The sequence below is a fragment of the Semicossyphus pulcher genome, unplaced genomic scaffold (assembly GCF_022749685.1).
Source record: "Semicossyphus pulcher isolate SPU_LCO1_2020_fin unplaced genomic scaffold, fSemPul1.0.p SCAF_19, whole genome shotgun sequence".
NCBI lineage: Eukaryota > Metazoa > Chordata > Actinopteri > Labriformes > Labridae > Semicossyphus > Semicossyphus pulcher.
The window spans coordinates 6,309,303-6,329,709 of record NW_027211692.1 but is presented as its reverse complement, the minus strand read 5'-3'; the positions used below and the strand labels follow the sequence as shown (position 1 = coordinate 6,329,709).

Here is a 20,407-nt window from a genome sequence, read left to right as displayed (position 1 = left end):
GTTCCTGTCCATCGTTCGTCAGATGACACTTTTTTCTGGCTCGTAGTTAAGATGTATTTTTGTCTTGATGGCTCCAAAAGCTGAGGCTGGTTGCAGATTCTCCCCTTCATGGACCTCCTCCCTCCACCTGTGATCTAGCACCAACAGTTTGTTCACTCCTACGTCTCTGTTCTGGGTTATAAGATCGGTACAAGCAGTGACAACATTTGCTAATGAGGTTTTGCATGATATTGATCACAGAGATGGAGAAAAGACTTTTGCATGAGCTGCACTAGGGGCTGTTACATGTTTCACATCCGAACCTGCGCTCTGTCCATCACTGCTTTAGTCGTGTATGTATGGAGCTATTTTTCCCGAGCTGAGTAACAGAGCAGATAATTGGCCACTTATTGATCATCTCCCTCCCCCATCTCCTCCTCCTCCACTCTTTTGTTTTTTCTTTCTCAAAGATGCAATAGACTGTACATGTGTGTGTGTGTGTGTGTGTTGCCATGCGTGTGAATGTGATACGGGGCGTGCTGGCGGGGCTTCGAGGGGAGGGCAGGCAGAGCTGGGCTGGGGCTGGCAGTCTTTGTTCCAGCAAGGAGAAATGCCGGTCGCAAACCAGGAAACGAGGTGAGGCTTTCGGTCTTCCCATCTCTCCTCCCCTCTCCTCCCTCCGCCTGGTTCCCTCCCTCCCTCTCTTTCTGCATCTTTCTTGCACTCTCATCCGTCACTGCTGCTGCCTCGGCGGTCGGCTCAGGGATGCTGCCGTTCGCTCGCCCGGCATGGGCCATTGCTGCTGTCGGCTCCATTTCTCTCCTCTGCGCTGTCTGGACCAAACGGTAAAGGCAGCATCTTCTGCAGGCAGCAGGTTTGCTTCAGCACAGAGGATTCCTTTATACGTGTGTGTGGTTGTGCGCATGTGTGTGTGTTTAGTGAGGGGGGGTCTGAGTGTGTCTGACTGTAGCAGCATTATGTTCAGTCGTTTCCTAGAGACAGAGCTGGTGGAGAGAGTGAGAAGCTGCATGATTGTGCTGAGTCAAAGCGAGCTTGTGTGTCGCACTGTCCCTCTTTCTTTTCTCTTACAGTGTGCAGGATATTATATAACATGTTACTGTGTACATTTGGTCTTACTGTATGAGTACTGCTGTATTTCTGGGTGATTTTATGCTACTGACCAGCTAGGAGAACTTTCACTTTAGATACATCAATCTCTTGTTTACCGGAAATTGCTCAATTTCCCACCTGCATGACATCACGTGTTTGGTTTTCCTCATGAATGTCATGCTGTAGTTAAAGCTAGTTAAAGAGTCGGAATCTCTTCAGGAGAAAAGGTCCAAAGAAAAAGCAGCTGCACGTTGTTTTTATGCTTCTGAAACATGGGTGCAGACTTTTGGGAGGTTAATTAACTCATTAACGAAATAGCATCCTTGCTATAAAACATGTTTATTCCTTTCCAGAAGGGAAATGTGCAGTACTGAAATAGTTATAACATTTTCAGGGAGAGACAGGCATCAGTTTTTGCTGAATAAATTATATTCTTGCATTTTGGACGAACCCTGGGCTGAATTTTTCAATATTTTCCAATGCAACAGACCAATCAATAATGGAAACAGTCACCAGAAGCAGCCTTAAATAGGGATTGTGTTGCCGTGGTGAGGGCTGAATATCAGATGGGTAAATCAGCATGCATGTCACAGAACTCCCTGGAGATCTAAGCGGGGGGGGCGTTAGGCGAGGACGGAGGAAATGATGGGTCGGAGCAGAGGTGGAGGAAAGCCTCTGACCATCATCCGTCATGATGTCACAGCCTGTCTCTCCCTGATGACTGCGTGTGTAGACATAGAGGGTGACATCATTACAGTCTCTCATACATATTTCACCCTCTGCTCCCCGTCTCACTCTCTCTTTGTTTCTCCTGTGTGAGCTCTGATTTATCTCGGAGCAACAGTGTGCAGAGTTGTCTCACTGAATATTTAGAGTTGTGATCAATAGTCATTTAACTGTGTGGCGTTTCTCTCTCTGTGGGTGACATGTGATCTGAGGGTGTCGCATCATAAGGAGTCTCTAGAGGATACCAGAGAGGGCCTGTATGCTGCTGTATATGTTGTGGCTGCCCTGTAGCTTAATGTAAGACTCTGAGCTGTTGATCCATGGGGAAGTACATTCATAATCCACTGGTGTCAAGCTGAAGTGCTGCAGAGATATAGTGTGTATTTGTGTCTGTAATGACACACACTTTGTTGTTACAGTGTGATCTGTGAGCTCCGGGCAGCACACATCTAATATTAAGACTCGCAACAGACAGTGGCTGCAGCTGATGACCTCCAGTCCACTATATTGTGCCAAGTTATAAGTTTTAATTGTCATGTGTATCATTAATTCATGGCTGCAGCCGATGTCATGTCAGCGCAGTACAAACATTAGAAGCTTTGTTATTAAAAGAGTGTGAAGGTGTTTGGTTTGGTGTGTGGTGGAGGACATTTGTAACAGGGACTTCCTTTTGATCTACAGTCCTCTCATGCACATGTACCTGCTGTAACTCTCTCTCCTCATGTTCCAGTGGATTGCCATAACTCAAAACGGTTGTTATAAATGGGTTGGACAAGCAATAAATCCCCTCCCAGTATTTTTATATATGTTTAATTTAACAGCATAAATCTATCGCCGAATGAGGTAACACAATGGTGATTGAGCCCACTGATGAAAGCCTTTGCTGCAGTATTACAGACTGGGTGTCTGTGGCGACTCTTGTGGAAAAACTCACAAGCAGCGCCCAGTTAGTAACGCGTTTTCCATCAGCCAGCAGTGGTTGGTCTGCCAGAGAGGGTAGGCGGAGCTTTGCAAGTGTTGCGAGTAAACAGTAATCTACTATGGCTGAACAAACAAAGAAAAGATCGATGACTACAGATACAACTTCAAACATAAGTGAAAATCCAAAGAAAAAGAAACAAACTCGACGCTCAGATGAAGGCAAACAGTCTAAAAAGGAAAGTGACCGTCAGCCAGGAAAATCAAGAGTTACAACCGGAGCCAACCGTGGACGTCACACATGCAGCACTGTGTCTGGATATCTGGGAAGTGTGCTCCCGTAATTACCATCTATCGCCATAGGTGCCACCAAAGAGAACGAAACTGGGATCTTTGAGATTACAACTCTAAGCTTGATTTACCTTATGAACTGTCTACTAAGTGTATATTAGCATCCAAACATTTCTCTCATTGATATGTTGATATTGATTTCAATCCTGTCTCCTGAGCAGCTTAAATTTGCACCCAAACTGTCACATTTCTTACAGCAGTGCTGTGTTTCAGATTCCTTTGTAGAGTTCAGAGGTGTTCACTGCTGTGTGTGTTTGCATTTCAGAGCGAGAGTGCCTTTGTGAAGGAGAGGGAACTGTCCCTGGAGCTCGCCAGGATCAGGGATGAAGTGGGTAAGTGGGATACAGCGTGGCAGAAATGGCACCACAGGGAGGAGAGACAGCAGTGAGTCACTCACTGCTTACTGTACATCATGTATTATACAGTGCTCAAGGGAGAGGGGGGAAGAGTCTGCTGATCGAACACACTTTGCCACACACTGAAGAAATGCTTTCAAACATATGAGCAGAAATATAAGAAGAAATCAATTGAGAAATAAACGTGAAGTTTAATTTAACAGAACACATACCAACATCCCTACATCAGAATATGATAATAATGATGAATATAAGTAGTAACAAGTCAGTATATGGCCGACATAAAGCTCTGTGTTGCGCTCCAGCTTTCAGTGTTGCACATTGGGAGAAACTGCAGCAGGAGAAGGAGGAACAGGAGCGACGTTTCGAGGCGGAGCTGCAGGGACTGCGGGCGAAGCAGCAGAGGGAGCTGGGAGCGCTGGAGGAGCGGCTGAAGGCGCAGCACACGGCCGAGGCCAAGAGTCTGAAGGCCCAACACCGAGGAGAGCTGGAGGAGCTGCGATTCAAACAGCAGGAGCAGGTGTGTGTGGGAAGCTGAAGCTTTGATGTCACTGAAAGGCTGTTCATTTTCTCATTTACTGTGCCTACTACAGAGAGTGAATTTTAATCAGTGGTTCTCAGACACTTCTATTTTTATATTTATATTATACTTAAATATTTCAGCAGCGAGACCCAGTTACTGAGGATAACACACAAACCTCGCTATAGCTGCTTTCCCACTGGTCAAAAAACCCACTAACACCCGGCTTTTTTGCTTAATGGGAAAGGCTACAATCAGCATTCAGACCCAGGTCAAATGACTCTGCAGTAGACCAGGGTAATTATCGCCTCGGCTCCGATTGGCATTGATGGGAACACATAACCCGCGTCGACACGATAATCTCCGCCCCATTTCCTCCGCGATGCCATGCTCTGTCGGTAACTTCTGCGACTCCTTGTCATCTCCGCTACAGATCCCGTCCTTCTCCATCCGAGCAGCGCTCGAACATCGTTCCAGATTTGTCTGTGCCGAGTTTGATAAACTGACTTAATGAGTAATAGATACAGTAAAGACCTAACCACCATAACATCTTCACTGTTTACTAACCCTGTTTTCGGTGCGTTTGTCACATCAGACGGTGACGCAGCAGAAAAGAGACTGAAAGGAGTATACTTCACTGGCAATGGGAAAAGAGACAATCGGAATTTATAAGTGGGTCTTCCCGGGTCTGAAAAACCTTTGTCGGCGTGCTAAATTTAGGTGGGAAAGGGGTATAAGAACTGTTCTCATTTTAACTGCTCTCTAATAAAAAAATAGTCCCCATTTACAGTTTTAACTGTACACAATCCATCATAAATCCCCGTCCAAGAACCCATCAGCTACGTCATCATCTATAACAAGATTTAGCCTGAGGGTAACGGCTATATTTTCGAGCTTCTGGTGTAGCCACAGGATATCTGGATAACTAATCAGATCTCGCCCAAGATTTGACCCCTTTTACTTTCCATAAGGACTGTTAACCAGCATAGAGTTCAAGCTGGTTAAAAGTTCTTCTTGTTCCTGCTAATTGTCTAAATCTTGTTCCCAGTTGGAGGAGATGAGTGAGAACCATGAGGCTTCCTTGATGGAGATGGAGACGACTCATAATGACACTCTGGCTACTCTGCAGGAGGAGCACGCCCGGACTGTGAAGAGTGAGTAAAGCATTGATAACCTGTTGCTCCCCTGTAGAGACTCACTCTTCTGCGGGGCATTAAAGATAATCATGTTATTTCTTGTGTCAGATCTGAAGATGGCTCATGAACAGCAGACAAAGTCTCTGGAAGAAGAGTTTGAAAAGATCAGACTGTCCCTGCAGGTAAATACTCCTCCTACAAAATAGATGATTTTAACTTGAAGTAAGGGTATTTAATGAGTTAATGTGTGTGTGGTCACCAGGATCAGGTGGACACGCTGACGTTTCAGAACCGCAGCCTCAGAGACCGAGCGAAGCGCTTTGAAGAGGCTCTGCGCAGGAGCACCGATGAGCAGATAGTGGTAACTGCTGCATGACGCACATACAGGACAGGAGATAAAGAAGCTTTGTTTATTGAGGTTAATGTTGTTTACTGTCAACAGGATGCTTTGGCCCCATATAAACACATCGAGGAGGACCTGAAGAGTCTGAAGGAAGTTCTGGAGATGAAGAATCAACAAATTCATCAGCAGGATCTGAAGATCACAGAGCTGGAGAAAATAGTAGGCTTCAAATTTCTGCTTCTGTTTAGCAGCAAAGGGAAAGGGCTTGTTTTACACGTTCCTCTGTTTTGTATGTAAAGTAGTCAAAGATATAAAACCCACACATACAAGTTGTAGTTCCATTACACCTTACACATCTAGGGTTATCTAATAAAAGCATCGAATGACAAACCTCATTAATATACAATTTCTACTTGCATACATCTTCAGATGTCATTTGAAGAATTTAAAGTTGTGCACCTCCTCTCCTGTGTTTTTGAGCAGGCTGAAAAGAATGTGTACCTGGAGGAGAGACTGCAGGTGTTGCAGCAGCAGAACGAGGACCTGAAGGAAAGAATAGACAAGAACCTCGCTGTGTCCAGGTCAGATACGTTTCGATGTGTGCTAATGCAGATTTAAATCCAAATTTAAAGATATGTTTATTCCATTAAACAGAAGATATAGATGTTTTTAGTTCTGCAGTTACCTTAACTTAGCATTGAATATAACCAGAAAGTTATTGTTGGAAGTTTCTGACTTTGCCTTCGAAAGGAGCGCAGAACTATTCCATGATATTCATGTTTTCACTCTTTCCTGTCCGTCTTCTTCCTCAGGCAACTCTCGGAGGAGAACGCCAACCTGCAGGTGAACGTGGAGAAGGAGAGCAACGAGAAGAAGCGTCTGAGTCGCACCAACGAGGAGCTGCTGTGGCGTCTTCAGACGGGCGAGCTGAGCCCTCGCATGTCCCCCAGCTCGTCCCCCGTCCATCGACCCCTCTCTGGACCCGGCTCCCCTGCCCGCCCACACTCCTACCATCAATGACGCTCTGAATGGAAGCTCTTGCATCAAACGCTTTCTTTTATCTGGTATTTTACAACTCTTTGAATGTTCCTGTCAAAGACAACAGAAGGATTTTATACTTCATAGATGGACAGACACACATCAGGAGATGCTGCCTCTTGTGAAGCGTTTCCAAAGACTGAGCCCGGGAGTTTTAACATCAGACCTAAAGAATTGTATGAATGATCAAAAGGGAATTCTCTGCCCTCCTCTTTTTTTAATCCCCCTGAACGCCCCACAAACACACGTGCTGCGATGCTGCAGCAGATGAAAGAGCGGGTCATTGTAGACTTCAGAGAGCCGGATCAGGTGCCTCATTTCCATGTCTTCACCTCCATCTGCATCCCCTCCTTCTCATCCAGCGCTCAGGATGACGGATGTACGAGACAAGCCAAACATCAAAAGTGCAACATCGAACACATGAAGCGCCTTCGCTGTCCATTCTCTCTCCCACCAGCAACCTCTACAAAGACACAGGCAATACCTAGAGTCACATCACAAACCTACCTGTCGACATGTGGACTCTTCATGCCAAAATCTATCATGTATCAGGAGAGTGTGATCGACTACTTATCCATCTAACCTCAAACATCCATCCTACTCTCTCTCTTAAACAACTAGACATCAGTGTTGACCTGAAATGTTCGATTGAAACAACATAGCAACTCATTTATCCATGAAACTGCCAACATAGTGTAACTATAATGATAATACTTTGTAAAAACTGTACATGTATTGCTCTCTTTAAAGCATGTTCTGTCTTCCAGTTCTAACCGATATGATATAAGAATTACCTACAGTGTAACGACATAGAGTGAAGAATGAAGAGGCGACACAAGGTTCCTCTGATTTCTTATAAAACAGAGCAGGATACAGAGAAATAAGTCACTGAAATACACATCTCATATTTTTCATGTGAGGTGGCGCCCCTAAACTTAAGTCTGATTAAGAAAATAGAAACAAATCCCACTAAACAAAAGTGCAGGATCAGTGGAAACCACCAAAGAGGGAGACACAAACACAGCAGTTTATCATGTACTGTAGCTGTCGTATGTCCGCAGCTTGGTGCTGCACAAACAGCCATAAACGGTGCAGACGTTGCAGTTCTTGTCATAATGTATGAAAACAACAACAACAGTTTGTTGTGTTCGCAAAATGTTTAACATACGTTCTCTTTCTTTAAGTGTACCTTATTGTCGCTCTTGCAGCTGACTCTTTGGAATGTTGCTGTTTGTCCTTTGATGATTGTTTTTCTGTGTTTCTATTGGCTAACGTGATGGTAATATAAAACGGCTCCCAGTCGCTCGTTCTCCGTTTTTATCTCCAATTGACTTTTTGAAAAAATTCTGAATCTCAATTAAAACTTGACAAATATATAAGAAGATCATGAAACCTGCAATCTGTTACCTCATTTCTCACTGTAGAGAACAATCTCAGGTCATGAGGAGAAGCAACTGCCATAACGTTTTTTTTGTTGTTGTAATAATTGTACTTTTTATTTTAAACTTTTGCTCATGTTTACATAAACCATCTGTCTGTTTAGTAACACATCCTTTGTATAGAATCATTGGATGTTAAGAATCTGTTTAAAGAGCATAGTGCAGTCTGTAAATATATAAACATAGGCTGAAGAGATGTTGCTTTGTTATAGTGATAAAATAATCCCCCACATATACAAAGTGGAAATCTGCTCTAACAAGGATTCGATTGTAGTTGAGTCTCATTTACAGTCAGGACGAGTGAAACATGTTTAACTTTGTGGGTTTGACTGAATCAAAGAGGAGACGATGTTTCTCTCCATCAGGTCTCTGATTGCACTGATTGTCTGTGTGTCCTGTGGACATGACCCTGATTCATTTACTGAATGTTTGTCCGACACTCGAATACGAGCTTTTGTTTACAGTTGACATGTCAGAGACGGACGTTGAACCACATGTCTGTACTTCTGTTCATTGTTTACAGTGTTTCAGATATTCTGGACGAGTTTATATGAACGCATGTCTTTCTAATGTTGTCGTGCATTGTTTTGTTTACATGTTCAGTTCATTTAGTATTTATTTATTTGTCCTCCTCCAGAACTGCAACTGTAGCTTAGCTGGTTAAATTATTGTGATCAGTGACGAGACACTAATGTCCAAACTGTATATGTTGCACTTTGTATTTAAGTATTAAATCACAATAAGAAAATAAGTGTACTCAAGTGGGATCTGCTGTGAGTATATCTTTACATATAACACATAACATAACACATAAAGCTCCTGATAGAAAAATAGAAGATAGGAAGTTTCTTTAAGAAGTGATCATGTGGAGCAGTTCAGCAGAAACACACTGAAGCTTATATCAGTAACATAGTACACTATATATAAACAAGTATAGCAAAAATCTGATGTGATTTAGCTCTTATAGTTTTCCTGGCCTCACTTCCTCTGCATAAAATTCTCTATCAGGTCTATGGGCAGGGGGAAGATGATGGTGGAGTTCTTCTCGGCTGCGATGGTGTTGAGGGTCTGCAGGTATCTCAGCTGCAGAGCAGACGGTGACTCAGCGATGACCAGAGAGGCTTCTTTCAGAGCCCGCGAGGCCTTCATCTCCCCCTCTGCAGAAATGATCTGAAACACAGATAGGCAATCATTATTTCTATTTCTGTTCCCTCCAAGCGGCAACCTCCGGTGTTGAAAAATGAAGCCAATGCGGAAGTGCAAAAAACTGCAGTTCCTCAAGTGGCCACTTCAGGCTGGCTCCAGAAAACAAGAAATAACATTACAGCAGGTGGGAAAATGTCCATTTTTACAGCAGAAATAAACATGTTTACAGCCTGGTACAAAAACGGTTTTGTTATAAATAGCTAATTTTATTGTTCACCCTTAAATTATAGGGGCCGGATCACTTGATTGACAGTAGGAACCTGCTGGCTGTCTGCAAGACGTCAACACAGACACTGAGCTTAACTTTACCTGTTAGTGTTGTTGGAGACTTTTAGGGATTTTGTCATCAAAGTTTGGACAAATAATCTGTCTCTAATCTCTGTGGGATTTATGGAACTTTATGGCCGTGCAAGAAGTCTGAGCTCCAGCTTTTCGGTGAGTTAAATGTTAGCGTTACTGTATTGATAGATTTTTAGCACTAAGTAGCAGGTATACTGTGCTCGCTTTAGCTGCTTGTTAGCATGTGCAGTATTTATCAAACATTTATTTAATCGTCGGCCAGTAAATAGGAGTCAAGAGTTGTTGGCTTTTCCCCCCGAGAGATTACAGCGGATCGTAGTGATGAGAAGACCAATTATTTTACGTTTCCCGTTACGTGTCGGTTCGCCGCTCTCTCACCGGGCGAGCGAGCAGCGAGTCCGCTACTTCTTTACTCTGATAACTAAACACCTGCAGTCAGTCACCGTCACAAACAGAATCTCCTCCTAGCAAAGTCAAACTAGCTCAATCATTATTTATACAGTCTATAGCTAATAACCGCTAGCTACGCTGAGGAGCATATAGCCTAGCTTCATAGCCGTAGCTGGCTGATTCATGCGGCCCGCCCATAGAGCTCAGCCATAGGCTTTAGCTCGGTCGTGCTCCGCCTCTTTGCCCATCTCTGGATTAGCCGGCTCTGGCATTTCCAATATGGCGACCCCCAGTGCCGACGTTTTTTCAGAAACCAATGGGTGACATCACTGAGACTACGTCCATTATTTATACAGTCTATGGTTCCCTCTCAGAATCCCTTCTTTATCACAGTTAGAGTGTCAGGGGGAAATTAGATATTCTTCGACCGCCCTCTTCACCTTGGCTCGGGCCTCCCGGCTGGCCTCGGCCTCTGCTGCCATGGCTCTCTGCAGCTGCTGAGGCAACTTCACGTCCTTGATCTCCACACGCTCCACCTTAATGCCCCACGGGTCTGTGGCTTCATCCAGAGATTCCTGCAGGAAAAAAATGTTATGTTTTTACTTATCAGCTAACTTTGTTGTCAGGTTAAACCTCACTATTCTCATCATTGCTGCTTTACAGGGAGCAGAAAGCAGCTTTATGAAAACAAGCTCTTTGAACAAACTGTGGGTTTGTCTAAAGTGGCAAATGTTTGCTGACACATATGTCTCTGTCACCTTCTTTGTAGGTTTGCTGCCCCCTAATGGCTGAAAAAAACAACTAGAGCAGCTTTAAAAGAATACCTCAAAGTCAAAGATTGTCTGTTCGGGTTTTCAGGACCATGGAAACAGGGAGTTTGTCTTTGTCATTCGCAAACAGTCCCCCCTGGTTTTCCTCATTGCCGATGACTTCACTAACAAATCAAACAACTATGGAACAAACGAGTCTTTGTGAAGCAAATTGAGGCCAGTAAGCTAGATATGTGACTTTTTTTTACTCCACAGACATTCCTTACTCCTTTGCAAGTCCTTTTATTCTTACTAAATGTAACATTAATTTAAACTCCTCATAACCACACAGTTTCTGCTCGCCTGCATGCTGACTGATATTCCCTCTCTGTCAGACAGCAGCTCTGCCAGGTTCTTGGTGCCGAGAACATTCCTCAGGGTGGTTTGTGCCAGCAGGCGTGTAGACGAGTGTGCGTTGGACACGTTGGCCACAGATGAGATGGGGCAGTTTATGCGAAAGTACACCACGCCGTCCACGCACACGGTCACTGAGTCTCTGGTCAGGATCTGCAAAATAAAATATTTAATTATTACACTGCAACTATTTTGATCACCCGGGAAGAAGACACAGATCATATTCCCACATTAAATGTAAATGCAAAAGCGTCACCTCTTGTGGAGGGATGTCGAAGGACACGGTCCTCAGATCGACCTTCACAAAGTTATCGGTGCAGGGCAGGACAAAGAACAGTCCTGCAAACAAACACAGCTTTTATTTACTGTATGGATTCTGAAGTGGATCACATTGTCAGCCATGACACCACTTACTTAACTCTCCCTCTCTGTGAAGTCATGTATGTAACATGTTCCACTGACTAACCTGGGCCTTTAGGTTTTCTGTCTGTGATGCGGCCGAGTCTGAAAATGACGGCTCGCTCGTACTCCTTCACGATCTGCACGTTAGAAACAGCCAGAGAGCATAATAATACAGCAGTAGCATAGCATCTATGTGCATATATAGGCTTGTATCTTAATAGACTCTACCTTAACACACATGAATATCGTCAAAGGGAAGGTGGCTCCTATAAAGAGGAGGGATATGATGACCAGCAGCCAGCCGCAGCATCCCAGCCTCCCTGAGCTTTTGTCTGCAGAGAGAAAAACACTTTTTTATTTCCATCAAACATTTGTTCCGCTTTTGTCAGCATTTAAATCGAGAGCTGAGATTGTTTGAGTTATTTTGTTCTCACGATTAAACAGTAATATGATCCTGTGAGACAGAACCTTTTATTGAAGGTGACACAAAACCTGCAATCAGGCAGCAAGACCTGCAGATGAGTCCACACATCTCATGTGTCACCACGTTTAATTAATCTCTGAGGGAAGTCACGTAACTTCACCCTGACTCACAGAGTGCTGTGTGAAGCTGCTGAACTATATCATCCTGAAAAGGCTCAAAGGTTGTCGAGCCTGAGAGTAGAATTTCAGTTGGCTTAGGACGACTTTTTATCCTTTCCTTCAAAAGTTTAGTTTTCTTTAATAAACCGATCGATCAGTTAGTTTATGAAATGACTAAAAATTAAAAGAAGAGCACAGAGAGAAGGTAAATGTTTGGAAAGTTGTGCTTGATAAATTTCACTGTCACTGAAAGTTCTTTGAATTGATGAATCCATTAATCAACAAACTGCTCAGCACTATTTAATAGCTGCTGAAGGACGAGGCTGGAAACCTTTCCACAAACACAATCTTTTTTTTACGCGCAGTGGTTTTAAGGTTTTTTATGAAGTTTTAATTTTAAAAAACGTACAATTATTGGTCAAAAAGGAAATAAACATTTTAGTGTTTGAATCAGACTTGATGGTTTGTAAAGGGACGATGGTGAGCCTTGCTGCCAGCCAATCAGAGTAATGGATCATGAATAATGCTTCACTTTTAATGAAGGGCTTAAACCAGCCTATTCCAGTAAAGGCCAGTGTGGCGCTCGAGAAAAGTTACGTCATGTAGAAATAGATCTTAAACATACATACTGTACAGTTGTATTAAAGTGTTTGATAATCTCTGTTACTTTAAGCTTTCAGACTAACAGGGACGCTCTGAGCATCCGGGTCCCTTAAGCAGCACACCTGGAACCTCTAAACAATATCTATTATCCCTGGTATGTTCCCCCGAATAATATAGATACTCCCAATAATCATTCAGTGTCCCTGGTGATCAGATTAAAAATAGACATTTCATTGATGAGAGCCAACATCAAGATTAAAGTATTTACCTTCCACATTCTCCTCCCCGTTGATCTGAAACTTTCCCTGTGTCACCATCTCAGCCGTGCTGGACGTTGTTGAGATCATTAGTGAGTGTGTTGTCGCTGCGACGGTGCGGAGCTGCTCTTGTTTACCTGTGCGTTGCCCCTGAGAGGTGTGGCCTGTCCCCTTCCCTCATCACCTGCTGCTTTCCTGAGACGCACACACACACATAAACCCACACTCCGCAGACTCTTGGACTCACCTTGCTCGTGCAGACAGGTAACATGAACCAAAGAGCCTACCCTGCTCCTGTGTGACTCCTGCATTGGAAATCTTAAAGTTCAGCTCCTGTGCTCCCCCATTATACTCTTACATGCAGGTCCAGGAGCCCGACACCTGCTGAGTGCAGGTTATGAATAAACAATGGGAGGCATCAAGTCGAGAAACATGAGAGGCGTGCAGGCAGAAGAAGATGATCAGGTCTCTCCTGCCTTATCATGAAAGCTTAATCCAAAATTACAACGTTTAAAAACGTAGGAGTTTTCACAAGTGAATGAGATTTCTGTTGTTTTAAACCAGAATGTAGTAAAATGTATGTAAAACAGGAAACACAGAGACAAAGTAAAGTAAGTAAAATTACTCCAACTTACCAGAGAAAATCATACTAAATGTAATATCTATTGTCTAAGGCTTGTAGTTTTTAATTTAATGTTTAATGTTTAAGAGAGCGAAGTTAAACCAGAGTCAAACTCCTTGTATTCGCACATTCCTGGCCATTATAGCTGATTCTGATATCTATTGCTAATCAGAATAGTAGCGTTGTGTAGCTCAGACTAATGTAGATACATAATTCCAGTAACACAGCCTGACCTTACAGTAAAACCAAGTTGTGTCTCTGATGTGAAGCTGTGCAGTACACAGAGTGTGTGACTACAGAGGCATAAAAGTCAACCTGTGGGCTGCGTGTTATTATTATTCTGAAGTAAGGTCCCTTTAAACGACTGTCACATGATAGTTGGCCACGTGACAGCTCACTACACTTCATGATGAGCTGATGTGGATCCAGGTTCGGTTCACAACTCTACATACTACAGGCTCCTTCTGCCCCTCTTAGAAATTACATTGAAGTTGATACATTTAAAATAATAATCTCGAACTTTTTCATTTAAATAAATGTCTGTTACGTCTCTCCAAATTAGGTAACACAATGGTGATTGAGCCTATGGTCCACTGATGAAAGCCTTTGTATTTGCAGTATTACAGACTGGGTGTCTGTGGTGAATTTGCACAGGAAAAAATCACAAGCTGCGCCCAGTTAGTGACGTGTTTTCATCAGCCAGCAGTGGTTGGTCTGCCAGAGAGGGTAGGCGGAGCTAAGCGGCTGCTTTTCCGGTCTCTGCGAGTAAACAGTAATCTACTATGGCTGAACAAACAAAGAAAAGATTGATGACTACAGATACAACTTCAAAAATAAGTGAAAATCCAAAGAAAAAGAAACAAATTGGACGCTCAGATGAAGGCAAACAGTCTAAAAAGGAAAGCGACCGTCAGCGACATGCAACTCTGTCTGGATATCTGGGAAGTGTGCTCCCACAATTACTGTTTATCACCATAGGTGCTGCCAAAAAGAGAACGAGACTGAGATCTTAGAGATTAGCACTTTAAAATATAACTGTGATCATTGTTAGAGTTTTCTTTAACTGTTTCCAAAAAAGACAAAAGGTTAACGTCCTCCTGGTTCTTATTAAGTTGCACAAGGATATCTTTTCATACCAAACTTGTTCTTTTTAAATTGAAGGCTGCGTTAGAACACTTTGGTTTAGTATCAGGGTTCAACAAGCGGGCAGCAGGGGAAGGACCCAACAGCAGAGGGAACGAGCAGACTGGTGCACTTCAACTATCTAAAGCCAGAAGCGTACAGCCAGGTACCGATGTGAGGAGCAGAAAACAGGCAGGCGGGTTGAGGTTGTGATGACAGAAGCTTGTAAACAAAAAATAAAAGGCAGACAGATACAAGGGTTAACTGACAGAGGAGGGAAGGACCCGCGCCGGTATATGTGGAGGCTGACTGGGGAAGCGAAAACAGGAGAGCAGGTGAGAGAGGAGAGGCACAGAGAGGCAGGATACTCTCGCTGTGGAGCTCAGAATTTGCATCAGCTGACAGCAAATGGAAAGAAAAAAGACCCACAAAAGCGCACATTGACCTGATGCAGTCAGCCACATACTAGGTTTTGACCCAGCCTTGTTTTAAATTAAATTAAAGAGTCTCCGTCTGAGGTGGTGAGGTGGAAAGGATGAGCATTTTATACTGTAAACATAATCCTTCATCAGTGTCAGTGTTTGTGTAGCTGAGCAGAAAGAGCTGAACTACGAAGACGTGTGAATATAAAGATTAAAACTTTATTTAAAAACAAACTGTGGACACTGCAGCACAGAAACACCGTTTATGTTGTTTCACAACAAAGTAGAATACAGCCTTACCAAAGGCACCAATATTTGTAGTCTTTTAGGTCACATTTAATCCAACATTAAGATACAAAACTTTTACATCTCATTTAGAAACTGAAGACGAGCAGGCAGTGTTTCACCAGGGTACTTGCTTCAAGTGTTAAGATCCTCCACATCAGGCGCCAACTTTCTCCATCATAAACTTGCGGCTGACTTCGTAAGCCAGGAAGAGCGCGCCGTTGGCAGGGAAGGTGCGTATCATGGTCGGAGTCAGGCCGGAGTACAGAGCAGCGAACCCTGAGGGACAAGAGAGAGTCAGATACACAGTTCGTTCCCAAAAGAGGAGTCAGGCCCCCAGCTTGGGCCAATTAGTAACACAATGCATGTGAACTCTGTGTTAAAGAAGGAGCAGCAGCATTTAGAGCTCTTTGAAGACTGAAAACTTCAGGGATAGTTTTGCTTTCACTCTGGTAAGATGCTTCGGTGTAACAGTTTGCCCTCACTAAAGTTTATGTTACACAAGGTCACTAACATTTCATTAAAGCAACATCCCAAGCTCAATCAGTGAGGTCAGCATGCGGTCCGGAAATTGAGTCAAGCTTTATTTACAAACAGTTTGATTTACAAATGTTTAAATCTTTCATCTAAAACTGTACTTTTATTAGTAGTAGTATCCCTGTTCCACGCACGCTGAGGACGAGTTATTCTGTATCTGTAACTGTAACTCCCCATCATGCCAACAGATGGTGCAGATGGTGCGTCATGTGGCTGTGACTCACTACATTAGCATGCACACAAAGAGGAGATTTACAGTTATATTCCAAGAAATGTGTAAAACAGGTCAGAATAGTTTCATGGCACGCTATAGTATCTACAGGTTACAGAGAACAGCTCACAAATGACTCCCTTATGGAAGTCTTGTTAGCACCCTGTCAACCTTTGAGCAGTTTGAAGGTCAATACTCCTCTCAGTGCTCTCACTGCTACTCTTAAAATGACTGCGAGCTGAGCACTTCAGCTCACCGCAACTGTCAGCTTCTCTCAGCACTTCCAGTTTAACCAGTCATTTTACTGCTAACCTTATGTCAACATATGTTAGAAAACAAACAGAACAAATACTGTTGGAATATTCTTCACTTTGAGGTCACTCCTTTTTTAAAGATTATTTCTTTTTGCATTTATTACAAAGGACAGCTGGACAGAGACAGGAAATGTGGGGAGTAGAGAGTGGGGGGTGACATGCACCAAATGATCAGCAGCCCGGGAATCGAACCTGCGATCAGCGTGTCGAGGACTGCAGCCTCTGTACACTGGGCTCCTGCTCTGCCAACTGAGCTAAACCAACACCCCCTCTCTGGGTTATTTCTGACCGGTTGGAAACTATAGAAGAGTCAAGCCTTGACAGCACGGATCTCTACAGGAACAAGGCTTTTCAAATAAGTCATATTATAAAATTGCTGTCTTTCAAATTTTCATTATACCCTCGTGTGTTGTAAACCAGTAATTTGTGCCCCCTGTTATCACAAATATGCTCCACATGTAGAAACTGTATAGACATTCATGAAGACAGCAAAGGACAAAATGATGTTTTTCATCTGGTCTGTTCCCATCAGCGTGAATTTATATTCAAAATTGTGCGTTCAAATCTTACCCTCAGTGCGTATGATTCCCATCAGGGTCTTCCTGAAGCCCGCCTGTCTCCCAGCTAAAGAGTACACCTGGATCCTGGACTTCACACAGTCTATGGGATAGACCACCATCCACAGACAAGCTCCCCCAAATCCCCCGCTGAACATGAGAGGAAGAATACCTGCAAAGACCAGAAGTGTTTAGTTGGTCTGGGTCACATCTGTCTCATTAAATATGACATGAAAATAAAATAACCACACCTATATTGTCCTTGTCTGTGCCCTTGTACTCAGCAAATTTAGACCGACACAGTTCATAGGCCCCAAAGAAGCAGAAGTAACCCGGTATCTCCCTCACGATGGTGGACGACAGTCCCTGGTAGAAACCCAGGGGGCCGTTTGTCTTCAACACTGTCTTCGCTACGGTCCACACTGTGCTGAAGTCACAACACAAAGTACAGTCAAAATGTGTCACTTTCAACTAAACATGCTTATTATAAGACATCTTTCTGGTCCCACTGACCTCCTCTGTCCGGTCGCCACCTTGCCGCTTGCTTCCATTTCGTGCATGGCCTGCAGGCGACACTTCACCAGCTCTGTGGGGCAAATCGCCATGGCGGAGAAGATGGAAGCAAAGGACCCCGCGGAGGCCTTCTGGATATCACTGAGGAGCAATGAAAAGGAGTAACAGAAGAGAAATGGACAATAAAAGGTTTTTAGTGAGTAAAGGGAAGACTACCTCGCTCTTAGGATTATTCAGGCACATCATTTCCCTCCCATGATGATCAAACTTTAAATAGTCCTGACATGATCTTCAAATCTACACTGTCTTTTGCTTTGAGCTACAAAGTGAAAATTGAAATCTTGGACTGTTGAAGTCAGCGTCTGAAGAGTGTTCACTGTGATACACAATTAACGTCAGAAAAACTTAAGTATTGTGTAGAATCACTGAGCGTCAGTGAAAAGATGTTCACTTTACATTTATATAAAATCATGTGACCCACATGATGGGCAGAGTGTAGAAAGAGGAACATTATCTTGTGCTGGACATGGAAGGAAATGTGAAGGATGACTCCGCAACTTCTTAGAAGTCACAGTGATGGTCAGGGAACAAGGTTCAAGAGCTTCAGTCTCAGTCTGATTTGTCCAAATGCTGCTTATCGCCCAGCCAATCACGGCGCTTATTGTGGATGCACAAATAAACACACACAAATGTTAATGTCAAACCTGAGATTGGCTCCTTTGTCCATGTTGCTCACGAAGCGGACCACGTCCTGGCAGAGACCGTAACTCAAGAAAAGCACAGCGTTCTCGCTGATGTTGGCTATGAGGGCCGGGGTGGTGCCTTTGTAGAGACCACGAATCCCCACCTGACTGATGGTGGAGGTGAAGCAGTGGATGAAGCCGCGGTAAACGTTAGGGAACGTCTGCATCTTCACCTTTGTGGTGTCGAACGGCTGACCGCTCAGCACACATGCTGTACCACCTGAGGAACGATTTCAAGAGATGTCTTATTGTGATAAAGCTGTCATGAATCATCAGAGCAAAGTGGAGTCCAGTGAACACTTTACATTACTGTAAAAAACAGAACGAAAGTGAAAGAGATTTTCCTTTAGAACTGCAGCCACGAAAGATTTACGTTGTTGGAAATACCTCGATACATTCATCACTGTTCACTGACAAATGCTGCTGACCTCATGACCAACCAAACGTTTCTCTTACCACTTAATAGAGGAAGAAGGGTCTAACTTATGAGAAATCATCAACAAGGAATCTCACTTTATTCGTTTCAGTGATTACCTTTGGGATACCGTCAACTATATGGTGCATGGAAACAATCATTTGAGATGACTCACTCGATCCTTTTCAATAAAACTAATGTATAAACTTGTTTTTGCAAAAGATAAAGAGGAAACAGGCGAGGAATTACAGGGGACACCCAGGACCAAAATACTATTAAATTAAGTAGATAATGCTTCTAGTATGACGACAATTTCACTTTAAAATGGCTTGATTTGATTTTTGATTCATTGCTGATCTATATCCTGCATTGATCGATCAGTTAACTCACCTACTGCTCCAGCCGTGAAGTCGATGACTGCCTGGATTCCCATGATGATTCAAAATATGCTGTGAACCTGAAAATGAAATAAACCTAATATACATTATCACAAGCCTGGCATCACCTCTCTCTCTGTGAGGTGCAGGTTAAGTTAGCAGTCATCTGCTTACATATAAAAGTCACAAAAAACTGCGCATTAAACAGTAGACACAAGGCAGGAGAATAAAATACCTCTGTGAAGCAGATCCTGACTTATTTCATGCTCACCTGTAATCTCCTCAGTCTGTGATGAACTTTATTTCATTCTGTCTTTGCGGTCAGCAGCTGTGAAAGCATGTAATGCACTGCAGGCTATCAACACGTTGCTCCATGTGAGAGCAAAGTGATCTGGATCATTATGACACACAGACAGGCATCCTAGCCCGAAATAAGTTTCTATATGAGCATCTCAATTCTCAGAATGAAACTTTTTTTGAGGAACAAATAAAAATGGTCAAAACTCCCTTTAATTGCAGCCATGCCCGAGGTTTGCCGTGAAAGTTTGATGTCTCGGTGTACTGTACTTCCGTTTTACTTGCAGCGTCTTATGAAATCACCGGGCGAATTGCAACAAGTCGTTTCGGCTGTGCGTCGGAGCGCGCGCTTTAACGCACCCAAGGCGCACACGCGGCTGGGCGCTAAGGAAGTCACAAAATAACCGGAAATAATGCGTTTTGTACTCCGAAATCAAGCATAATAATTAGGCAGCATTATTAGTCTGTTGCCTCGATATAGCCAACTCTTCAGACTTTCTGTCTGTAGGCTTTAACTTCCATATAATGTAGTGTCTTGTGACACGGCTGAGATCATATTCTACCGTCGCTCTTCAACTATCTTCGCTTTAAAGCATTATTACATTAAAACACATTAGGGGACTTATTTTATTTTGAAACGATTTAAGTTCCTTAAAGGATTGATGGCTTGACACTTTTGTTTGTTTGAATCGAAAGCACCCCCCCTGCGTTAACATGTTATTTAAAAGCTGTGTTTTTACAGCACAAACTATTTCATAAGCAAATGTAACAAAAATAAAAACAGCTTAGTCCTCTCATGTGGTGTTTGCCTTTGTACGAGCTGACAATAAACTTTAGGGAGCTCAACGCGGAAGAGATGAGAAGAGTCTTGCTTTCTCTAGTTGTAACACCTGACGATGGCCACAAGGTGGCAGTAAAGTCTTTGGTTGGCTGAGGACTCAAAAAGCATCTGGTCCTGAAAACCACTAGGAGCAGTAAACCCACAGCTGAAGACAGAAGCAGTTCTTCTGAGGACCGATTACGTCCTCGTTTCTTTCAGTCAAACGTTATTTTACTAGAACTGTCTTTCTGGTTTTGTCAAGAAGACGAACCCTGTTTATTCTCTGTTGTACCCCCAGTTTTGAGAAGTTATATTTTGTGTTTGTTTTAGTTTTTTAATTTTATTTTTAACTC

The 20,407-nt window shown here is 43.2% G+C and overlaps 3 protein-coding genes across 3 annotated transcripts; 1 reads left to right on the top strand and 2 right to left on the bottom strand.

The window, feature by feature from the left end:
• Positions 1-767: 767 nt before the first annotated feature.
• mtus2b (microtubule associated tumor suppressor candidate 2b) lies at positions 768-8,677 on the top strand. The gene is made up of 9 exons (XM_069668548.1): positions 768-824; positions 3,350-3,416; positions 3,746-3,960; positions 5,009-5,114; positions 5,205-5,278; positions 5,359-5,457; positions 5,539-5,658; positions 5,923-6,020; positions 6,252-8,677. The coding sequence occupies exons 1-9, from the start codon at positions 768-770 to the stop codon at positions 6,457-6,459; spliced, it is 1,044 nt and encodes a 347-aa protein (XP_069524649.1). The 3' UTR covers positions 6,460-8,677.
• Positions 7,969-12,909, bottom strand: stoml3a (stomatin (EPB72)-like 3a). Its single transcript, XM_069668549.1, has 7 exons — positions 12,831-12,909; positions 11,606-11,709; positions 11,442-11,514; positions 11,232-11,314; positions 10,925-11,128; positions 10,253-10,387; positions 7,969-9,086 (listed from the first exon to the last, which is right to left on the bottom strand). The coding sequence occupies exons 1-7, from the start codon at positions 12,907-12,909 to the stop codon at positions 8,895-8,897; spliced, it is 870 nt and encodes a 289-aa protein (XP_069524650.1). The 3' UTR covers positions 7,969-8,894.
• A 2,275-nt stretch (positions 12,910-15,184) lies between these two features.
• On the bottom strand, positions 15,185-19,529 carry slc25a15a (solute carrier family 25 member 15a). Its single transcript, XM_069668664.1, has 7 exons — positions 19,209-19,529; positions 18,951-19,017; positions 18,107-18,365; positions 17,403-17,543; positions 17,141-17,316; positions 16,903-17,061; positions 15,185-15,549 (listed from the first exon to the last, which is right to left on the bottom strand). Exons 2-7 carry the CDS (start codon positions 18,991-18,993, stop codon positions 15,428-15,430), a joined length of 900 nt encoding a protein of 299 aa, XP_069524765.1. The 5' UTR covers positions 18,994-19,017; positions 19,209-19,529; the 3' UTR covers positions 15,185-15,427.
• Between the last annotated feature and the right edge of the window lie 878 nt (positions 19,530-20,407).

What these genes read in the sequence shown, in the direction of transcription:
- slc25a15a (XM_069668664.1), bottom strand. Translation starts at nt 18,993, where the DNA reads ATGGGAATCCAGGCAGTCATCGACTTCACGGCTGGAGCAGTAG. An exon ending in GACAAAGGAGCCAATCTCAG is followed by an intron (nt 17,544 to 18,106) that starts GTTTGACATTAA and finishes ATTGCTCCTCAG; the next exon opens with TGATATCCAGAAGGCCTCCG. An exon ending in GTGGCGACCGGACAGAGGAG is followed by an intron (nt 17,317 to 17,402) that starts GTCAGTGGGACC and finishes TTGTGACTTCAG; the next exon opens with CACAGTGTGGACCGTAGCGA.
- stoml3a (XM_069668549.1), bottom strand. Translation starts at nt 12,909, where the DNA reads ATGATCTCAACAACGTCCAGCACGGCTGAGATGGTGACACAGGGAAAG. An exon ending in TCGACATCCCTCCACAAGAG is followed by an intron (nt 11,129 to 11,231) that starts GTGACGCTTTTG and finishes TTTATTTTGCAG; the next exon opens with ATCCTGACCAGAGACTCAGT. An exon ending in GCCGGGAGGCCCGAGCCAAG is followed by an intron (nt 9,087 to 10,252) that starts GTGAAGAGGGCG and finishes TCTGTGTTTCAG; the next exon opens with ATCATTTCTGCAGAGGGGGA.
- mtus2b (XM_069668548.1), top strand. Translation starts at nt 768, where the DNA reads ATGGGCCATTGCTGCTGTCGGCTCCATTTCTCTCCTCTGCGCTGTCTG. An exon ending in GATTCAAACAGCAGGAGCAG is followed by an intron (nt 3,961 to 5,008) that starts GTGTGTGTGGGA and finishes TCTTGTTCCCAG; the next exon opens with TTGGAGGAGATGAGTGAGAA. An exon ending in GCACGCCCGGACTGTGAAGA is followed by an intron (nt 5,115 to 5,204) that starts GTGAGTAAAGCA and finishes TTCTTGTGTCAG; the next exon opens with ATCTGAAGATGGCTCATGAA.